Raw genomic sequence first — 21526 nt, 5'->3', positions numbered from 1 at the left:
ACAACAATAAATTAAGAAATAATTCATCAGTAAGATCCCTCCTTTTCGTTATACAAAACAGAAAGATAAATGGTTTATTTTTAGGTGACATAAAAATGGACAAGTTTGCCGGCCCATCCGATTAAAAAGCCTTTGACAGGTTGATTAAATTATAATATTCATACTGTTTAAATTATTCGAAATCATTTTAAGACATAAAAATTCGATATGAGTACAATGATCTTATTTCCAATTGATTGACAGTCCGTAAAAATATTGTAGCTAGGAGTTGCCACCTGTATGGACCCAACCCCTAAATCAGCGCAAATTATATAGCCCACATTTTTCAGGGGACTATATTAAATTGTAACTTTAAATAAAAACAAATATCGTCAAAATATATGCTTTTCCTATATATTTTGTGTGATCACTTAGGCCTATATGTTTTTTTATTATCCCCGTACGATACCGGCGCTGTGATTAAAAATTTCAGGGTAATGTTTCAAAACTGCCCCCCCCCCTTCCCCCAAGTTTTCCACTCTATTATGTCTTCGGCATCACCTTGTTTATTTTTGGTGTTCCCATATTGTTGCCTATTTTTTTTCTACATTTCCATTTTTTATTCATAAATTGAGTGATTCAAACTTGTATAATTCTTCAAATTAAAATTAAGAAAAAAAACGGAATTGAGCTTTAATAAATATTGCCAGACAAACCAAAATGTTAAAGGGTGTTCATCATCAAGCCTTAAACCAAAGAGGAGAAATTACTTTTAGACTCTGTCGAAAATCAATTAATCAGGAATAATAAAATTGGGAATAAAAATAGTGATGATTGCCAATTGTGCGCAGAGGGAACTAATCAGCCCCCCATGGCTGACCTTTGACCGCGCGTATCATGTTTCAGTGCGCGTGTCGCCACTCTGTCTTGGGTCTTGGGCCTTGGAGTGAGAAGAGAGCGCCATCTAGGGCGAGGCTTGGCCGAAATCGAGACAAACAAAAGACAGCACTGCACAGCAGTAGCAGAGGACAATTAAGAAAGTAATATCGAGATTTTACTCAAGATGTGGAAGTTTCTATTGGTTTCTTTTGTCGGACTTGTTGTCGTACAGCACATATTGACATTTGTGTAAGTAAATTTATTCAGTTGACCTTATTTTTGTCATGTTTACGTGAATGTTTGATTAAAATTTGCACAGCCACACTCGACCGAGAACAAGTTCTCTTCCCTCGCTGAGTTCAGCGGGCGAGACCGTGGTACATGTCGTAGGTCGTACCAGATTAGGGGCACGGACGGAAATATAGACGGGATCAACCTAATTCCTAAAGACAAAGTTAGACAGCTGGCAGCCGTCTGTTTCGAGGAGTTTTTTAACATTTTTTTCTTCGTACACAGACGGCTCGCTATTGTGCAGCCGCCATTAGGGGTTCAACAATGCAAATCCCCCCGACAGGTCAGGCTCATCGATTTTTGTCTTCATAAAAATCTATAAAGAACTGTACTAAAATAAGATTATTAGGGTCCAAACGTTAGGGCCTATCCCGTTTAGGCAAGGCTCCACATTAACTTTTTTTGGTGGTGGCCCGTTCAGGCCACCAAAACTTTCATATAATTTTTTTTTGGTGGCCCGTCAGTAAAGTTTGGTGGCCCGAAAAATATAAAGAAAAAAAAACATTAGTCAAAAATTAGATCTAATAAAACAAATTTCTGAAATATTATTTCAGCAGCCACTACCACTAAGTTTCTTCCACTTTGTACATCTTTTATGTAAATTGTGCTTGCTGTTATTTTACTTTGCTTATTGATTTGTGGTAATATATAAATTGTTCTATCATTGTAAATATGAAATGATTGAAAGAGAACAAAAGAATTGTATTCCCAGGTATTATATAGGTCTACTACCGGTATATAATATTATAGAAGGAGAAAATAACAGAAAAAATATGCTGCAAAATTAGAACAATGCATAAAAGGGGGAAACAAACAAAAATAATACTTACAATTGTATATTGAAAAAAAAAAATTAAAGAATGAATAAGTGAAATACAACAAAGGAAAGAAAATGAAGAAAAAAAAAGGAAAAAATTTAGATAAAAAAACAAAAGAAAAGAAAGAAAAATGAAGAAAATACAATTAATAAAAAAAATTGAGAAAATTATTATTATTATTCAGTAGAAACATATTCTTTAATCAGCCATATTCAATGGGAAGGGGTATAAATGGTTTAATAACTATAAAAATGAAAGAAAAAAAATAAGAAAACGGCAAATGTTATATCTGGAAAAAACAGTGAGAAAAGTCCTTCCCTATATTTGACAAAATGATGGAAAAATTCACATTTCATATCAATGAAATGCCTTCCCAAAGTACTTACTTCCTTAAGAGTGGTTTAAGAAGTCATTTATAAACAAGAAAGAAGTTAAAAACGACACAGCTTCGAAAGAAACCAAATATCAACGTATATACAAATGCACACGTGGGACTGTGATGTACTCACCTATGAGTTTTATGTGTATTAATGCATTTGGAAATCAGTCTTTTTGAGTCAAAAGAGAGGTTGTAATTCCTCTTTTTAATGCTTGCAATAATCAGGATTTAGTAATATGGACTGTAGAAGGGCATTTCATTGGTGTAAAATGTGACTTTGACGTAGATTTTCAAAGTTCTGTGGGAGATTTCTTAGCATTAACATTTCGTATCACAGCTCCCTGAGTCTGAATAGTCTGCTAGCGGACAGCTAGCTGCAGTGGTTTCATGCATGCAAGCTCACGCACGCGGCCGGCTGAATATATGCTGTAGTGGTAGGCCTCCATACTGTCATGACTATGCAATCTTTGTGTGTAGATTAACAAAAAGGGCGCATGACGAATTGGTTTGCAATTTCAACTGTAGAAAGTTGATTAATGCGTGCAAAATCGGGAGAAAAATTGCGCTTCTTTGAAAATTATTGGTTGCCCTATTCTGGCCACCAAAACTTAACATTTTTTCAATAATGGTTGCCTGACGTGAATTTCTGGTGGCCCCGGGCCACCGCTAATGTCGAGCCTTGGATTAGGGCAAGAGTTCCGTATGCACCCCATCTAAAATTGAAAATAAAAACATGGATAATGTTCAGAGTAATATATCTAGCACTAATAAATAACATATATGATGGGGGAATGAAATATACCAAAACATGGCTTTATTCTGTCAAATTTCAAGCAGGATCTAGCATGTGTAATTGTCCATAGACATCGGTTTATCTTAGTCAGTAAAGGGTCCGTGAGTCTAGACTAGTCAAACTATTGGCTGATAATCATTAAAATACCTATTTTGGATGAGGTCTTGACTGCAGATAAAATGAGGGGGGACGTGTGCCCCCCACCCCCAAGGTGCCACCCCCGCCCCCCCTGAAAAAAATTGGCAGAGCAAAAAAAAGGAGAAAGAAGAAAGAGAGAATAAAACAAGGAAAATAAGAGGAGGAAAACGAGTCAATGAAATAATGTTAGAAAGACTTGCAAAAAAAAAATCTTTCATGTTACTATATCAAATTTTTGCTGGTGCTTCGCGCCAGAATTGCCTGCTTGATGAGATTCATATCTTGCTCAATTGGCTGATATAGAGCAAGTTTTAAAGTCAATATATATACAAAACATATTTTATCTTGAAAACATCAAGCTTTCATTATTTTTTTTCATTTACAAATGTAAGTGCTCTGTAAATGTACGGTTTATTGTCTACATATCAGCATTTTAAGCTCACGCTGCGTGGTCACATTGTTTTATTTGCCAAGTTCATATTGTCTACGTGTATTCCATAATGTTCCATTGAACAAATGTATTCACAATGCCCAGATTCTAGGTCTAAATCTAAAACATGCACAATAGCCTGCATGCTCTTTATTTGAAGTGTACTTAAATTATCCAGTTTCACATCAGAATATCAATATTTGTCTGCTCACACTTCACGATCGCATTATTAATGATACCCAATTAACTATATCCTATTTATGATTTTATAAATATGAATGGGTGGCCCCACTTTTAGGTCTAAAATCTCAATTTTCTTCCTCTTGCGCTTCGCTTGCATCCATTGTTTATTTACATACGTATCCCATTCATTAATACAAACAGTGCTTAGAATTACTTTTTTTTTAGGTCGGAATGCCCAAAAAATTTGTTCGCACTCGCATTATTGAAATATATACCGTCTTTGTGGGTAACTGTAAGTAGTCCTGAACAGGTCCCTTTTCGATAATGCTAGAACAGTTAATAAGAATTTCTGCTCGCGCTTGGCGTTCGCAGTAACCATCTAGTTACATACGAATCTTGTTCAGGATCACACATAACATTGCCCAGAATATTACATTGTCAGGACAAATGAAAATTTTAAAAAATCCCGAGCGCTTTGGGCTCGCACGTTTTATAAGGCTTATGAGATTATTTCATGTTTATGTTGATCAGGGAAAATATAGGTGAAGATTATTTTGGTTCCCGTCCGCTATTGGCGAAAGTCGGATCCGCCCTTGTGACACACACACACACCGGAAAAAAATGGTGCCCCCCCCCTGAAAAAGCAAGGACCGCCAGAACCCCCCTCACCGGGGAAAAATCCTAGCTACGCAACTGTGTACAGATCAAGCTAGAACTTCGGTCTCTGTATTTGGTGAGTAGAGCCCACAGAGTTCAAACAACAACATAACAGAGACCGAGCTTTTGGTCTAGGATCAACCTAGCTTTGAGGACTCCGTGATCATATTTTGATATTTTCATTTGATCAGGGAGCCTTGAATCCCCTCCCGGATCCATATAAGAGACACACATGTAACAAAGATGGATTTCCTGAAGAAATCCATCTTTGAAGATAGAAATCATGTAAATTTCTATCATTTTATTTATCTATACACTTTCATATGCGTATGAAGGTGCAAAAATATATTAATAAAAAAATTAAAAGACCGATCTTGTGTAGATCCCTCGATCCATTCATATACACCGCACATACAATAGACTTGACCCTTCAACCACTTCGTTATGACGTACATGTAAATAGCTCAATAAGCAATGTTACAAAATGCCATTTTGAAGAACAATTTATAGATGAAAATTATTATTTAACAAATCAAAATATTTAAAACTTGATTATAAATATAAATAATTATTATTACAATAATGATTATTTATAATTAAGTTTTAGATTTTATTACTTGTTAAATATTTTTTTAATTATTTAGCGATCAATACTTACATTTCTCATCGCTTCATATTATGATATATTACCCATCAGATCCTGACATGCCTGGACATAATGTATAGTCTTTCTCCACTCCCCGGGGAGCATTCCAACAAGAGTTCCAAGACTCAATTGCTAGGCAAAATACATTGGCTTTCATATCCTGCCGAGTACCCATTTAACACCTGGGTGGAGAGTATGGATTGATGCGTTGCCGAAGAATGCTAGAACTGATATATCTGTTTAATCTGTGAGTCCTGTCTTTCAAAGCACAGTGATTGATCCAAACAACCTCAACTATATGGACAGCCACCATTGTCATAATTTTTCCTCCAGAATTTTGCGCAATGCCCTTTGTAGTCAAAGAGGATCGAACTATGCACAGTGCAAAAGCAGACGATGAATGAAGATGCGTTTACATCATATCTAGAAAACATTTTGAGGAAACGTGCAGTTTTATTGACTTTGCTGGATTTCCATAGTTGAAGTTGATCAGATCAATCACATTTATTCATAAGATGGAGCCCTGGCGTGCGTGTCATCAATATTTTTGTGCGACAAGTTGTCAGATCTGACAGTTTACCTGAAGCACTGTTACTATGGTATCTGTTGGATAAAACAGGACTTGTTTGATAAAAAATCTGACAAATCCTTTCATGAAACGCTACCCTGATCTGTTGCATTTATGTGACTTGAATCTAAAAAAAAAGGACCTGTTTCTTTTCAGATACATCATGGGATATCATAAGTTTGTCTTCAAGCACAGGCCCGGCAAGTGTAAGGTTCTAAGTTTCATAGGTAAGTTTAAAGGGTAAACAAACCACCAGCCATAATAGCCCCACCTCAAGTCCTCGACTACTCACATCTGGCCAGGTTCATTTCCCATAATGCAACATTCTGAGAAGTGTAGTCTCATAATATAGGCCCAACTGAATGATTATTAATTCGCTGCTTAATACATCCATACAGTATTCAGGAATGCCAGTTTTCAGGCAAAAGCGTGAATTCAGGCTCTGGCAATATATTTTCGGGCCATAGTTTTACTTTTAGCATATTTGTGTACAAAATATTGTATTCTAGGTGATTTTCTGGCCGCCCCTCTGATCAATTCCAACTGACATCCCTAAGTATTACAATAATTTTTATGTTATCAAGAAGCTTTTCAGTCTATCTACACAAATAAAAAAAAATCACTTCAGGCTAATTTATCCTTTGTTTTTCTACTGGTTGTCTAAACAGGTACATTGTATATTTTAAGACAAGCCAAAGACAAAAGGACTTGAGAAAACCAAGCCCTCAAATTAGCTTGATGACCTTCCAAATATTTGTAGACCTAGGCCAAAATAAGTGCCCTAGTTTGCCTGAGGCTTTTTGTCCTGTAATAATCCAGTGCAAGTAACCTACTGAAAACACAATTTACTATTGGTACCCTTTTTGAATGGCCATAGATGTCCCTAAAGTGAGCAGCACCTTCCCAAAATGCCATATTAATAGATGGCCTTGCCCCATTGAATTTCTAATTGAAACCCTGACATTAATATTGAAAAATGTCATAAAATAGGTTGTGATCAAACCTTTTCACCTTCAACTGACTCCCATTCTATTTTGATACACAGTTTTATTTTATTTTTATTTTCCCACCATGGCCTAGCGCCCTTTGGCAAGGTGCCAATCCACACTTTGCCACTGTCACCCAGTTGCTAATTGGGTAATGGTAGGAAACAACCGTCATTGTGGTTGGTTTAGCAAGTTTGCGCCTAACAGGCTGCTTGGAATGCTATGAATCCAGTGACCGGGTAATAATAATTGTGAAGCGCTTTGAACAGTCGTAGATTGATAAAGCGCTATATAAATGCCAATTATTATTTTATTCATTATTGATTCAATTTTCTTTCATTTGGTTTTTACTCAGAGGTTTAATGATTTAATATGCCTTGTATTATTTGTTTCTTATCAGACTATGGTGTAGCTGACATGGAATTAATGCCAGATGGCCTTGTCCTTGTAGCATCAGTAAGTTAATATTTATCTTTGATTTTTGTATTAATAACAATATTTCTTGATGACCATTATCCTTTGAATAGCTATCACTATTAATATTATAATATTATTTATTCTCTTGCATATTTACAAGCTACAAATATAAACAAATCTACAAAATATTTTAAAATCCTATAAATGATACTATGCTATATCTTCATTAATTTTCTGTTATATTTCTTCTGAAATTTAAAAGGGGATTTTCATTTTGATATCTAGACCTACAGTATTAAGTCTAACTACAGATCTAATCCTAATGATAAAATAGAACTGATTCATATTTCTCAACCAGCCAGAATTAAGAGTCTGTGAGGGTTATCTTCATCAGAAGCCATTTACAATGCTTGTAGTAGTCAATGTCTCTTGCTTTATTTTAGTCTAACTACAGATCCAATCCTAATAATAAAATAGAACTTATTCATTTTTGTAGACCAGCATCAGAAGCCAATTACCATACTTTGTAGTCAATATCTCTTGCTTTATTTCAGTCTAAATACAGATCTAATCCTAAGGGTGGAGTGATCCATACTTTTAATCAGACAGAATTAAGAGCTTGTGAGGGTTATCATCATCAGAAGCCAATTACAACGCTTGTAGTAGTCAATGTCTCTTGCTTCATTTCAGTCTAACTACAGATCCAATCCTAAGATAGGAGTGATCCATACTTTTAATCTTTCAAGACCAGAGGATGGGTTTGTGAGGATTGTCATCAGTGGCAGACCTCAAGGATCTTTCCATCCTATTGGACTCAGTAGTGTTTGTGATGCAGGTGAGCAGTCCTGTAATACAGTACATTCCTTTGTTTTAGACGCTGCCCCCCCCCCCTTGCAAATGGTGATTTATCGCCACTTGCACATAACCCACTGCACTATCACTATCAATTTAGTGCAACTCCAATTATCCTTTATGATTAGATGGACTGTATGAACCTCTGGTGACTACCATTTTTATGGATACTGTAGATGTGAATTAATAGACCAGGGGGGTGTTTCACAAAGATTTAAGTATGACTTAGAGTCGCACTTAAATATCTAGTTGCGCGCAGTATAAAAGGCATGACAGCATTGGTCAGATCATGCCAAGAGGACGCGCACTACTGCGTATTGATCAATAAGATTGCGCGTTGCATATTATGTACGCGTCGACATTTAAGTGCGACCTAAGTCATACTTAAATCTTTGTGAAACACCCCCCAGTTCGTAGTTACTTAATGGACAATTTTGGTCAAATGACCTTTCATTTCTTTCACTATGATAGGCAGATTTCAAAGCAAGATATTACGTAAGCATGCCTTACATAGCAGGATGAAGAAATTGAATAGACCAGGTGACTAGAATAGCACACCAATGAACACTTTACGAAGGTATTTGTTGCATTCCTACTTTGAATGCATATCATAGCATGTTGCGCAATGTACTTGGCAAACTGTGAAATACCAGTCGTTCGTGGACGCATTGTTGTTGTTTTGGGATGTAAATGAAAAACAAAATTCAAGAGAATATATGAATAATCAAGACATCAAAGTAGGTGCTTATCTCATTAGATTTTAAACCACCATGTCACTTTAGTACAAATGACCTTCCTCTGATCATGCGCAGAAAGAAACTACGAACTGGCTTATTAAATTGAACATTTGAGTGAATTACAATTGGAATAAAACCATAATGAGTAGTACATGTATTTTTTGTAATATAAGAATTAATGGAAATAATTTCTGTAGGAGGAGTAAGAATGGAATTGTAGATTTCCTCAATTTGCCACGGTTATATTCATTCAGTGCCACAGAATTGCTCATTGTTATGTTTTGGGTTGAAAGTGGAACTGTGTTTTTAGAGAAACACACAAATACAGATGTTAGTTGTTTTTAGTGACGCGTCGGGCAACACCCCATGCTATACGTTCATTGGCACACTAGTAATAGCAGCCAACAGACGTTTTGGCATTATACGTGTATTCATGTTGGCATAGCCAAGTTTTCGACCATTTAAATATACATGTATGCATGCTAACATGGCTTTAATGGATGCCTTGTTTAGGGTGCGACTTATATTGTCTGTCAAAAGGCACCATTATACAGGTATATCTTCAGGAATAATGGGTGATTTCAACACCGTACTTGAAATCACGCTGGTGTTGGGATTGACCTCGGAAAATATGACGTATTTCCGGCAGTTTGTGTTGAGCTCTGGTGTTGAATGTCGTCTGCTGAACCGAGCATTACAGCTGGTGTTGACGATCTACGTGCAATTTCCCTATTCACCAACACCTACCCCAGGGATTGGGAAAATCGTGATTGCAAGTTCGGTGTTGGTGTTGATGAACTGTAGTTTACAAACAGGAGGCTACCATGATGAAACACCTCCGTAAAAATCTATTACAGTTAAGATGATTGCAAATCATTAGAGTTTTACACATTTTAATGAAAAATAATATTTATGCTTTCTGATTATTGCAGTGATTTTAACCTGTGCATTCTGTACGATAAGATTTTACTGCAATTTCTTCCCGATTTCACTTTCGTCGTCGAGAATTTCTCGCGTAAAGTTGAGATGATCAGCAACGCAGCGCAGAGGCGTGACGTCATAGGATATCGATAACGCGATCAGTATTGCTCCTCTGAACTCAGCACGGTGTTGGGGCTCGGTTCAGCAGCCTTTTCACGCTCTCAACACCAAAAACTGAACTCCGTACTTGAAATCACACAACTTATATTGGGTGATTTCCAATATACATACATGTATTACGAAGGGAACTTGGATATAGCCCTGTTTACAATGACTGAATGTGTTTCTTGTCATCTGTGTGATTATGCTACAGGATCAAGCTATGTCTTTGTTGTTAACAAACAGAATATGGGAGACTTTATAGAGGTATTTGAATTGAGTATGAAAGAAAATAAACCAACCATGAGATTCCTGAAAGAGATTAATGATCCACTCATGAGAAGGTAAGTATCAAACAAACACCAAACTTGACATCAATCGCTGTATATCCATACTCTCAACACCAACACCATACTTAAAATCATTCAGTATATCTACTCTCTTATTATGATCTCAAAATTAACACCAGCCAAACACCAAACTTGAAATCATTCTGTATATCCACTCACTTTAATCCTATTGACACTCTTAACACCAACACCTAACTAACACTATTTTCACTCTCTTATTCACACTCTAAACATCAACAACAAACCAACACCAAACTTGAAATTATTCAGTATATCCACTCTCTTTTCCATGCTCTCAACCCAGACACCCACTAACAGCAAACTTGAAGTCATTTTGTATATCGCTTTCAACACCAGCATTAAACTGATACCAAATCATTCAGTAGATCCACTCTCTTATCCAAGCTCTCAACATCAAAACTAAACCAACACCAAACTTGAAATGATTCAGTAGATCCACTCTCTTATCCATGCTCTCACACTCTCATCATGAACACCACATGGGTGATTTCAACACCGTACTTGAAATCACGCTGGTGTTGGGATTGACCTCGGAAAATATGACGTATTTCCGGCAGTTTGTGTTGAGCTCTGGTGTTGAATGTCGTCTGCTGAACCGATCATTACAGCTGGTGTTGACGATCTACGTGCAATTTCCCTATTCACCAACACCTACCCCCAGGGATTGGGAAAATCGTGATTGCAAGTTCGGTGTTGGTGTTGATGAACTGTAGTTTACAAACAGGAGGCTACCATGATGAAACACCTCCGTAAAAATCTATTACAGTTAAGATGATTGCAAATCATTAGAGTTTTACACATTTTAATGAAAAATAATATTTATGCTTTCTGATTATTGCAGTGATTTTAACCTGTGCATTCTGTACGACAAGATTTTACTGCAATTTCTCCCCGATTTCACTTCCGTTGTCGAGAATTTCTCGCGTAAAGTTGAGATGATCAGCAACGCAGCGCAGAGGCGTGACGTCATAGGATATCGATAACGCGATCAGTATTGCTCCTCTGAACTCAGCACGGTGTTGGGGCTCGGTTCAGCAGCCTTTTCACGCTCTCAACACCAAAAACTGAACTCCGTACTTGAAATCACACAACTTATATTGGGTGATTTCCAATATACATACATGTATTACGAAGGGAACTTGGATATAGCCCTGTTTACAATGACTGAATGTGTTTCTTGTCATCTGTGTGATTATGCTACAGGATCAAGCTATGTCTTTGTTGTTAACAAACAGAATATGGGAGACTTTATAGAGGTATTTGAATTGAGTATGAAAGAAAATAAACCAACCATGAGATTCCTGAAAGAGATTAATGATCCACTCATGAGAAGGTAAGTATCAAACAAACACCAAACTTGACATCAATCGCTGTATATCCATACTCTCAACACCAACACCATACTTAAAATCATTCAGTATATCTACTCTCTTATTATGATCTCAAAATTAACACCAGCCAAACACCAAACTTGAAATCATTCTGTATATCCACTCACTTTAATCCTATTGACACTCTTAACACCAACACCTAACTAACACTATTTTCACTCTCTTATTCACACTCTAAACATCAACAACAAACCAACACCAAACTTGAAATTATTCAGTATATCCACTCTCTTTTCCATGCTCTCAACCCAGACACCCACTAACAGCAAACTTGAAATCATTTTGTATATCGCTTTCAACACCAGCATTAAACTGATACCAAATCATTCAGTAGATCCACTCTCTTATCCAAGCTCTCAACATCAAAACTAAACCAACACCAAACTTGAAATGATTCAGTAGATCCACTCTCTTATCCATGCTCTCACACTCTCATCATGAACACCAAACAACACCAAATTTGAAATTGAATGTATCTTTTATTTTCCAGACTAAGTATGACTTGAGCAGTAAGAGCTAATGATTTTTATATTTATCTTTCCAGAGATACCATCCCTCCTGATTCTATCATATAGCTCCAGAAATATGGCTACCAACCTCTGCCTTTGCTTCCTCCATTTTCATCTTCCAGAAAATTTTAATTCTAGGAATTTTGAAGAAAAAAAATTATATAAAACATTGTAAAAACTCATATTGAACATTTTTCCTGTAATACATATTTTACAATAGTAGGAACTACATGTATTCTATTTCGTAAGCACATCAAGTTCTCCAAATAAGACTAAGATTGCACCAGAGAGGATCTGGCACCCAAGATCTCGACCACATAGGTAACACATAAGTTTATGTCAGTTGCAAACCTTGCCTAATTCTAATTTTAAAAAGTTGAAAACTCTTTCACTCTTGAAGTATGTCATCCACTCTATATGCACTCTTTTGATCATGCTCTTAATGTCAATACCAATCTTGAAATCACTCTCTGTATCTCTTATCTTTTAGATTGAGCGATGTATTAGCAGTGGGACCCGATCAGTTCTATGTTACCAACCAAGCATACAGTCTTGATCCTGGAGGACGATTGTTTGAGCACTACATGATGTTTCCGTGGGGCAGTGTGCTGTACTGTGATCCAAGCTGCAGACTGGTGTCCAATCCTATCTTTGAACCAAGTGGGATTCATATGTCACCAGATAAAAAGTGAGATTATGTGTGTGTCCTTATCATAGAGCCTCATTATTGATCATCATCCTCTTCATCATCATCATTATCATCATCATTATCGTTACCATTATCATCATCCTCAAAATTATCATTATCACACTGGTTAATTCTTCACCCATGCAGCAACTTGGCGCAACTCAGATAAACGATCTTCTTGAGACTGCCTTGTACGTGCAGAGATCCATATATGAAAAAAAAGTTTCAAAATATCCAAGAAGGAAAATTCTACCAGGGTAACGTAACACAAAGGTTAGCGATTAATCGTACACTTGATTTTCACAATTGATTGTTTGTAGTAGTCGATGCAATCAATCATAGAAAATGTTCGATCATTACTAACTTTTGTGTTACGGCCCCAGGACATCTAAAGAAATAGAGGACTACAAGTTCATACTTCAAACAAGACAACTTCAAATTCATGAGATTTTTTCTCTGACTCCCTTTGCATCTCACCACGGCACTGTTTAAGTTTTGCACCACTGTTTTGCATAGAACTCAATTTCTTTTATTATTGAAAATTCTTGTGTTCTTCCCCCACCTTATCATCATTACTACGACCACCATCATCATTTTTACCTTAAAGTTTAGATTATGCAGTATCATGATGTTTCCTTGGGGTAGACCTACCTTAATGTGATTCAACCTTCAGGCTGGTCTCCAATCCAATCTTTGAACCATGTAGCATCCATTTATCACCAGATAGAAAGTGAGATTATGCATGTGTCTTTATCATAAGCATTATTATTGAACAGTTGAATTGAATGGGATTGCAAATATAGTTGTTACCATCAGAATCATCATTACCATCATCGTAACCAACGTCATCCTTGCTACCATTACAATAACCATCATCATCACCATCAGTATCATTATCATCATTATCAACATCATCATCATTATCATCATCACCATCATCATCGTCATCATTATCATCGTCATCATCACCATCATCATCATTATCATCATCATTATCATCATCACCATCATCATCACCATTATCACCATCATCACCATCATCATCACCATCATCATCATTATCATCATCATCATCATTATCATCATCATCATCATTATCATCATCATCATCATTATCATCATCACCATCATCATCACCATTATCACCATCATCACCATCATCATCACCATCATCATCATCATAACATTATGCAGTGTATTTGTCATTGCCATCGTGATGTTCCCATGAGGAAGTGTGATTTATTGTGAAGAGAGAGGGGGGACAGAGGGGAGAGAGAATGAAACCAGAGGTACAAGAATATACATTTCTGAATCATCCTTATATAACTTTTATGGGTAAAATCACCGTCTTCCAATGGCTTTCCCTAGAAACGTTATAAGCTCAAAACACTAATTTATATTTCCACTTATTTTGTAGGTACGTCTATGTCTCTTTACTCTATGGTATGGGCGTACATGGGTACAAGCGAGATCCAGCAACCAATGCATTGACACCACAGGTAAGTTGAATAGCAGGCTCTGGTGAATTCGTGTCTCGTTTGAAAAAATCCTGAACTTTGATGTGTGCTTTGTTATATTATTTGGCTTTATAAAAGGAGGAATGAAAAAAACAATTTCATGCAGATGCTCTTTTGACTGAGGCATTTACATGTATTCAGTTTATTGAAGATTGACAATGTCAACTGTTTTTGTTTCGAATTTGAATTTTGGTGAATAGTCATCAAACTTTTTGTTTCAAATTTTTTTTAAAGTGGTATTTGTTTCAAATTTGTTTCAAATTTGTTTCAAACTGATAGATATGTGAACCTTTCATTATTGGTTGACAAATTTATTTTTTTATGTGAATTGGAATGTATTATTGGCCAATCATCTTGCACCATTCATAATGACAGGTCACATGATTGATTTCAGCCAATCAATTGATTAGGATCCCCGTCACCATTGCATGATCTTCAGTCACTTTTTGTTCTACCTTTACATTATAGACCGATAGATCTGTTAGCCTTTCATCACTGGTTGACAACGTATTTGTTGATGTTAACGGGAGCGTCTGGACGGCCAGTCATCCCGCGGCTTTTAAATATGAAGCATACGAGAAACATAAAAGGATTTTACCTCCATCCCAGGTAAGTGATATTTGTTTTAAATTTGAGCTTAAAATAAGGAGTAAACTGACAAATGCTCTATGTTGTCTCATATTGACTCTGCTGTAAATGGCTAGTTTTAAGTTTTAAACATACCTGTTGAGAAAACTATTAGTAATTCAGAGGATAAGCGTACATTGTATTTGTACAGAAAAAGTGAAATAGTTTTGAAGGGAAAGGTACCGGTTATGGGGGGGGTTCTATCGCCCTCCCCACCCCTCCGCTATGGGCTTGACACGACGGTCAAACATGTTTAACCTCTGATTTATTGGATGAAAACCTGTCTATGTAGACCACAAACTAGGTTTCCCTTGAATAATTTTTCCCATTGAAATATGTACAGTATGGCAGGAACTTGTCCATTAAGAAGACCAGACTGCCTGCTCTTTAAGACCATTATTATTTCGTGTATCTCTTGGGTGGTCTTTATATCCAGTCACTGTATGACATGAGCCAGTCCACAAAGACCGCCTCAGCGGCCTCATAATATCATTTTGCTTGTTTCAACAGGTTTAACAGTATTTGTATATTTATTATCTTTTCAGGTACTCCATATTCGATTCCGTGCATCATCTAAAGAAATATTTGAAGTGTACAGTGATGACGGAACTCAGCTACCAGCATCGTCCTCGGTGGTCTTCTATCGAGACAAGCTGCTAATTGCTTCCAGGTCAAAGGGCATGCTTCTCTGTGACGCTAACATCAATTGGTGATGGTCAACAAGGTCTTTGATGGTGATTGATCAGCGTATGAGGCACTTGGTGATGATTGGTCCACAGCCAGGCCTCTGGGTGGTGGTTGGTCAGGAGCCAAGCCACTAGGTGATGATTGGTCAGCAGCTAAGCCACTGGGTGATGATTGGTCAGTCAGCTAAGCCACTAGGTGATGATTGGTCAGGAGCTAAGCCACTAGGTGATGATTGGTCAGGAGCTAAGCCACTGGGTGATGATTGGTCAGGAGCTAAGCCACTAGGTGATGATTGGTCAGGAGCTAAGCCACTGGGTGATGATTGGTCAGCAGCTGAGCCTCTGGTTGATATTGGTCAGCAGCTGAGCCTCTGGTTGATATTGGTCAGCAGCTAACCCACTAGGTAATGATTGGTCAGCAGATAAGCCACTGGGTGATTGGTCAGCAGTCAAGCCACTGGGTGATGATTGGTCAGCAATGATGATTGGTCAACAGCTAAGCCACTAAGTAATGATTGGTCAGCAGTCAAGCCACTGGGTGATGATTGGTCAGCAGTCAAGCCACTGGGTGATAATTGGTCAGCAGCTAAGCAACTGGGTGATGATTGGTCAACAGCTAAGCAACTGGGTTATGATTGGTCAACAGCTAAGCCACTGGTTTATGATTGGTCAGGAGCTAAGCCACTAGATGATTGGTCAGCAGCTAAGCAACTGGGTGATGATTGGTCAGGATCTAAGCTATTGGGTGATGATGGTCAGCAGCTAAGCCACTGGGTGATGATTGGTCAGGAGCTAAGCCACTGGGTGATGATTGGTCAGTTAGCTAAGCTACTGGGTAATGATTGGTCAGTTAGCTAAGCCACTGAGTGATGATTGGTCAGGAGCTAAGCCACTGAGTGATGATTGGTCAGCAGCTAAGCAACTGGGTAGTGATTAGTCAGCTGCTCAGTCACTGGAGTCAGTTAGCTAAGCCACTGAGTGATGATTGGTCAGCAGCTAAGCAACTGGGTAGTGATTAGTCAGCTGCTCAGTCACTGGAGACAGTCAGCTAAGCCATCAGTGACTAATCAGCTAAGCAACATGAGATTATTAACATCATTCCTTTATTTTCAATGAGAAAAATTATCCTATTCATTCGATATTTGTTACACTGCCTCGTACAGTCAAGTAATTTTTTGTTTTCACTCTCTGTGGCTCTAAATGCCAAATTTGACATGGAGAATGTCTTTTTCAGGGAAGTGAATTTGATATTCTATGTACATGTACCAGTAAACACACATTGAGAATATTCTGGGATAAATCTGGCTAAGATTGACAAAAAATGGTACTTTGAAGCGATTCAATAGACTAAATGCTTTTAAACCAAGTAAGTTTCTTGAAATTGGCAGTAGTAAGTGCCCCAATATCTTTCCTCTTGATTTTGGGAATGATAATAATTTCAATCAGTCAAAATTGTAATTTCGTTGTGGTTGCCATGATCTTATCTTAGTTTTCAGACTGCTCTACTCTCGGAGAAGATGACTTTGATAATTGTTTGACGCAAGTTTCAGTTTGATACTGAACTCATGTTTTGCAAATTTTTTATGTGTGGAGTTCAAACCCTGAGACATCTCACATGTGCAATATGTTATTCATTACCCATCTCGCTCTGAAAAGTACTAAAATGTATTTAAAGTTTTAACAATTATTTATTATAGCACCCTTATTCACTTGAATGTACATGTATAATGACTACTACATGTAGTAGATGTTGAAAATAAAAATGGTTACATGCATTTGGATATTTTAAAACATTGAATATCATACCTGCCAACCTAATTAAGAACCTTGTCTTAAGTCAAGAGCAGTGTCTTTCCCCACAAGGAAGCTGAATGTATCTTTACAATAGAGTACCGAAGTGTGACGTCAGTTGCCATGGTGTCATGGCGGGCTGGTTCTAAACAGAGTTGCAGACGACGGTCGTCTGTACACATTGGCTCGTCTGAAAAATAAGTTTCAAGCGATCAAATTCCGATAGCAGCCATTTTCTCCTATCAGAAACACGCTTTCATTCGAAAGGTTCATCTGTTTAGAACCAGGCCGCCCAGGCCGCCCTGACACCATGGTAACTGACGTCTGTACCACTTCTCACATTTCACAAAAGACAAAGCATGAGATATACAGGAAAGCTGATGAAGAGACACATACCTTGTAGTGGTTTACCCCAAAGTCCTCCGCCAGGAGGTATTACTCGGGGCTGACGGGAGAGGTTGTATTATTTCTGAGGTTTAGGTCTGGGGCATTGGGAGAGCATTTGTAATTTGGTTTTGAAGATAAAGCGTCTTTACAGTTTTCAGGCAAAATGCAGTGACAAAAATAAATAAGAATCAAAGTGAAATCCAATAAAGGTAACAATGCATTAGTGGAATATACCCCTCAGCATTGATGCAAGTTGATAGGGCTTATGTGCTAGATTTTTTTTTACTTCCATATACCTTTTTGTTTTATTTAGGGGTTTATCTTTTTACCAGGATTTTGTGCCATATAAACTTAATATATTTTTGCAACTCTGACTGGAAATCATGTGTCAATTTGAACAAACATTGATGTTTATTAATGTTTGATGAATTAATTTGATTCTTGTAGCAGCTGATACAATGTGTATTCAATGTCAATGTGCAATTGTTGAAATGAATTCAATTAATTTCATGATTGAATGAAATTTAAATCATTTGTAATGGAAGATTAAGATTCTCATCAGAGTACTTTGTTGAATAGACCAGTTCGTAGTTACTTCATGGACAATTTTGGTCAAATGACCTTTCATTTCTTTCATTATGATAGGCAGATTTCAAAGCTAGATATTATGTAAGCATGCCTTACATAGCAGGATGGAGAAATTGAATAGACCTGGGCCCGTATTCCATAAACAAGATAAGCTTTTTGCTTAAGTCTTAGCAATTTGTCTTAGCATTTTGCTTGTCTAAGAAATCTTCCCTAACGATATTCTATAAACTTTAAGACATTTGTCTCAAGTCAGGCGATATGGCTAAGCCAAAGTCTCAAATTCTATGACCTTCAGTGATCTTCTTAATGATAAATTGCTGCAGAGGTCACTGCAACAAACTTGCAAAAATGTGACTAAAGTTGTTTTTTCTTAAAAATTTGGATTTTATTGAAACTAATTACAACTATTATAGTAAGAGAAGAGCATTCATCACCTATATATGGTAAGAATTTTTAATTCAACTTATCTATATATTTTTTTAATTACCAAAACATTTCAATCCCAAACCGAGTGACTTGCACAGTTTTTTTTGTGTATCAGTCCCATATATTACTTTTCATGTATTGTTTGTCAAAATATAAATTGAATATATTCCTCTCGACATCTTTACTCTAACTTCAGTTTAAGTAGACCTAGGCCCCTAAGGGAAAACTTTTGTAACTTTTGAGACTAGTCTTGGGTCTAACATAGGCCTAGATATAGCCTAGGCCCAATTAGATCTATAATATGCGTCTGTTTGGAGGAGAATTGAACATTGTTTCGACTTTTTTTTTACTAGTTTCATGATGAAGGCTGCAAAACGTAACTGTGTTAGTCTAGACTCTAGTAGCTGGCATGCCATAATTAGTGGAGCAACCGAGACTGAAGCTACATATAGTACATAGATATACCTAGACCTATATTAGTATTGGTATAGGCCTAGAACAACATTCAGGACTTAGCCTGGCTTAGCCTTACTTACATGTAGGACAGGGATAGTCTAGAGATCTAGAATAGATCTGACTTAGTTAGAGCCCCAGAGTCCAGAACAAAAGTTTCAGTCTCCGACTGTATTTTGGTAGGCCTACTTCTGCTAATTAAACTACGAGTACGACACTCAACAGTCTAACAACATTAAGTTGGCCTAGACCTTAATCTAACCAATGTGATATGACAGTAAATGTCAGAAACTTTTAAATAAAATTCCCAGAAACGACTGTATTCCTGTCTACAGTGCTACTGCTAGGCCTATCGCTATAATGCATTGCTTGCCAACTACGCCTAAACTTAGATCTAGGCCTAGTCCTGACCTAGACATCTATGTAGATTCTAAGTAGATCTAGGCCTAGGCCTACTTCTGTTTTAGGCCCATATGTTTGTTTACTTTGGAGGAGTTCTTACATTTTGGAGAGTTTGTTTAGATCTAGGTTTCTAGAAAACAGGCCTAAAGTAAAGCCTAGACCAACAGCTCAGTCTAGACTGGGGCCTAGATTTATATAAAAATTTACTTCAGGTCTAGGCGGCCTAGCCTATTATGGCTATACTTTCTTCTATTCATTCTAGATTCTATTTCTAGCCTAGCCGGTAGCCCTAACGTAAGGACTGGCTGATCTCAGACTAGTCTACTGTTTGATCTAGAATCTCTAACGTAGGCCTAGATCTAGACGAAAACTAAGACTAAAAGCTAGACCCTATCTAGATCTAGGTCCTAGTAGAAGTAGAACTAGGCCTATATCAATCTAGGTGTTCATAGTTATAGGTCGAGATCTAGAGTAGAGACTTGTAGACTCTATCAAAATATAGATTCTAGTTCTAAAAAAATAGTAAATGTAGGCTAGTCTAGATCTATTTATCTAACATTAGGCCTGAAAAAGGAAGTAGGCTAGGGATCTAGCATTAAGTTGAATCCAGCCAAATGTGAATTTCTTCTTTTTGGCTCCAAAGTACCGGTACATCTTAGTAAAATCCACATCGACTCAATCTCATTTTCTGGCCTCACTGTAAATCTGTCAAGTTCTTGTTGCAATCTCGGTATAGTTTTTGATTCTCACATGTCTAATCACATTTCTTTTATTTGCAGATCAGTTCGCTACCAATTGCGAAATATTGGTTTTATTAGGAAATACTTGTTTCGACCGGCCACAGAAAAATTGGTTCATGCAACAAATGTTCCAATATAGACTAAGTCTTGCAGATCTAGGCCTATACCTCAAAATCAATGTGTGAGCCAAATTTCTATAAGAATTGGTTGAAAACCAAAAAGGGTTTCAAACAACAAGATTTTCAACTAATTTCATTATATAATATGTTGTTACCTTTGCAACACGATTTCTGATACAGACAAAAAATATTCTTGCACATTTTGAACTCAAGACTGATGTGTGTGCCAAATTTCATGAGCATTGGTTGAAAAAGATGGAGTTTGAACTACAAGATTTTCGTTAAATAATATGTTGTTACCATGGCAACACGATTTTTGATACAGGCAAAAATATGTCTTAGACATCTTCAACTCAAGACTAATGTGTATGCCAAGTATTTAGGAGAATAGACCAGTTGAAAACTGATAAAGTAATTCAATTACAAGATTTTCATTTATTTTTGGTATTTTTTTGTTACCATGGCAACACAATTTTTTATGTAGGCATAAAATATGTTTTGCACATCTTCACATCAAGACTAATGTTTGTGCCACATTTAATGAAAATTGGTTAAAAACTGAGGAAGTAGTTAGAACAGCAAGATTTATACATAATTTTTGCCAATATATACCGTTACCATGGCAACACAATTTCCGACACTTGCATAAATGTGTCTTGCACATCTTTTCCTCAAATCCAATGTGTGAGCCAACTTTCATGAGAATTGGTAGAAAATTAATGAAGTATTTTAAACGGCAAAATTTGGGCCATAATATATTGTTACCATGGCAACACAATTTCTGAAAAAGAAAAACATCTTCCACCTCCTTACCTTAAGACCGATGTGTGTTCAAAATTTCATGAAAATCGGTTTAAAAAATGAGGCAGGAGCTCGAAATGCAATATAGGTATAAATTCTAAAATTTTGTTGGCTGAATTACCTTGAAACTAATACAATTAAGACAACTCACAGCTGTCTTAAAGTTAGGGCTAAATTCTTAGCCATGTTGTATTTAT

General features: G+C 36.8%; 1 protein-coding gene across 1 annotated transcript; it reads left to right on the top strand.

Moving 5' to 3' along the window:
* The first annotated feature begins 972 nt into the window (after positions 1–972).
* On the top strand, positions 973–16876 carry LOC121406138 (serum paraoxonase/arylesterase 1-like). The gene is made up of 9 exons (XM_041597156.1): positions 973–1107; positions 5918–5988; positions 7148–7203; positions 7855–7999; positions 10048–10177; positions 12595–12792; positions 14210–14291; positions 14778–14918; positions 15482–16876. The coding sequence occupies exons 1-9, from the start codon at positions 1043–1045 to the stop codon at positions 15647–15649; spliced, it is 1056 nt and encodes a 351-aa protein (XP_041453090.1). The 5' UTR covers positions 973–1042; the 3' UTR covers positions 15650–16876.
* Positions 16877–21526: the final 4650 nt, after the last annotated feature.

The sequence above is a fragment of the Lytechinus variegatus genome, chromosome 19, assembly GCF_018143015.1.
Source record: "Lytechinus variegatus isolate NC3 chromosome 19, Lvar_3.0, whole genome shotgun sequence".
Classification (NCBI taxonomy): domain Eukaryota; kingdom Metazoa; phylum Echinodermata; class Echinoidea; order Temnopleuroida; family Toxopneustidae; genus Lytechinus; species Lytechinus variegatus.
This window is presented reverse-complemented; position numbering and strand designations above follow the sequence as displayed.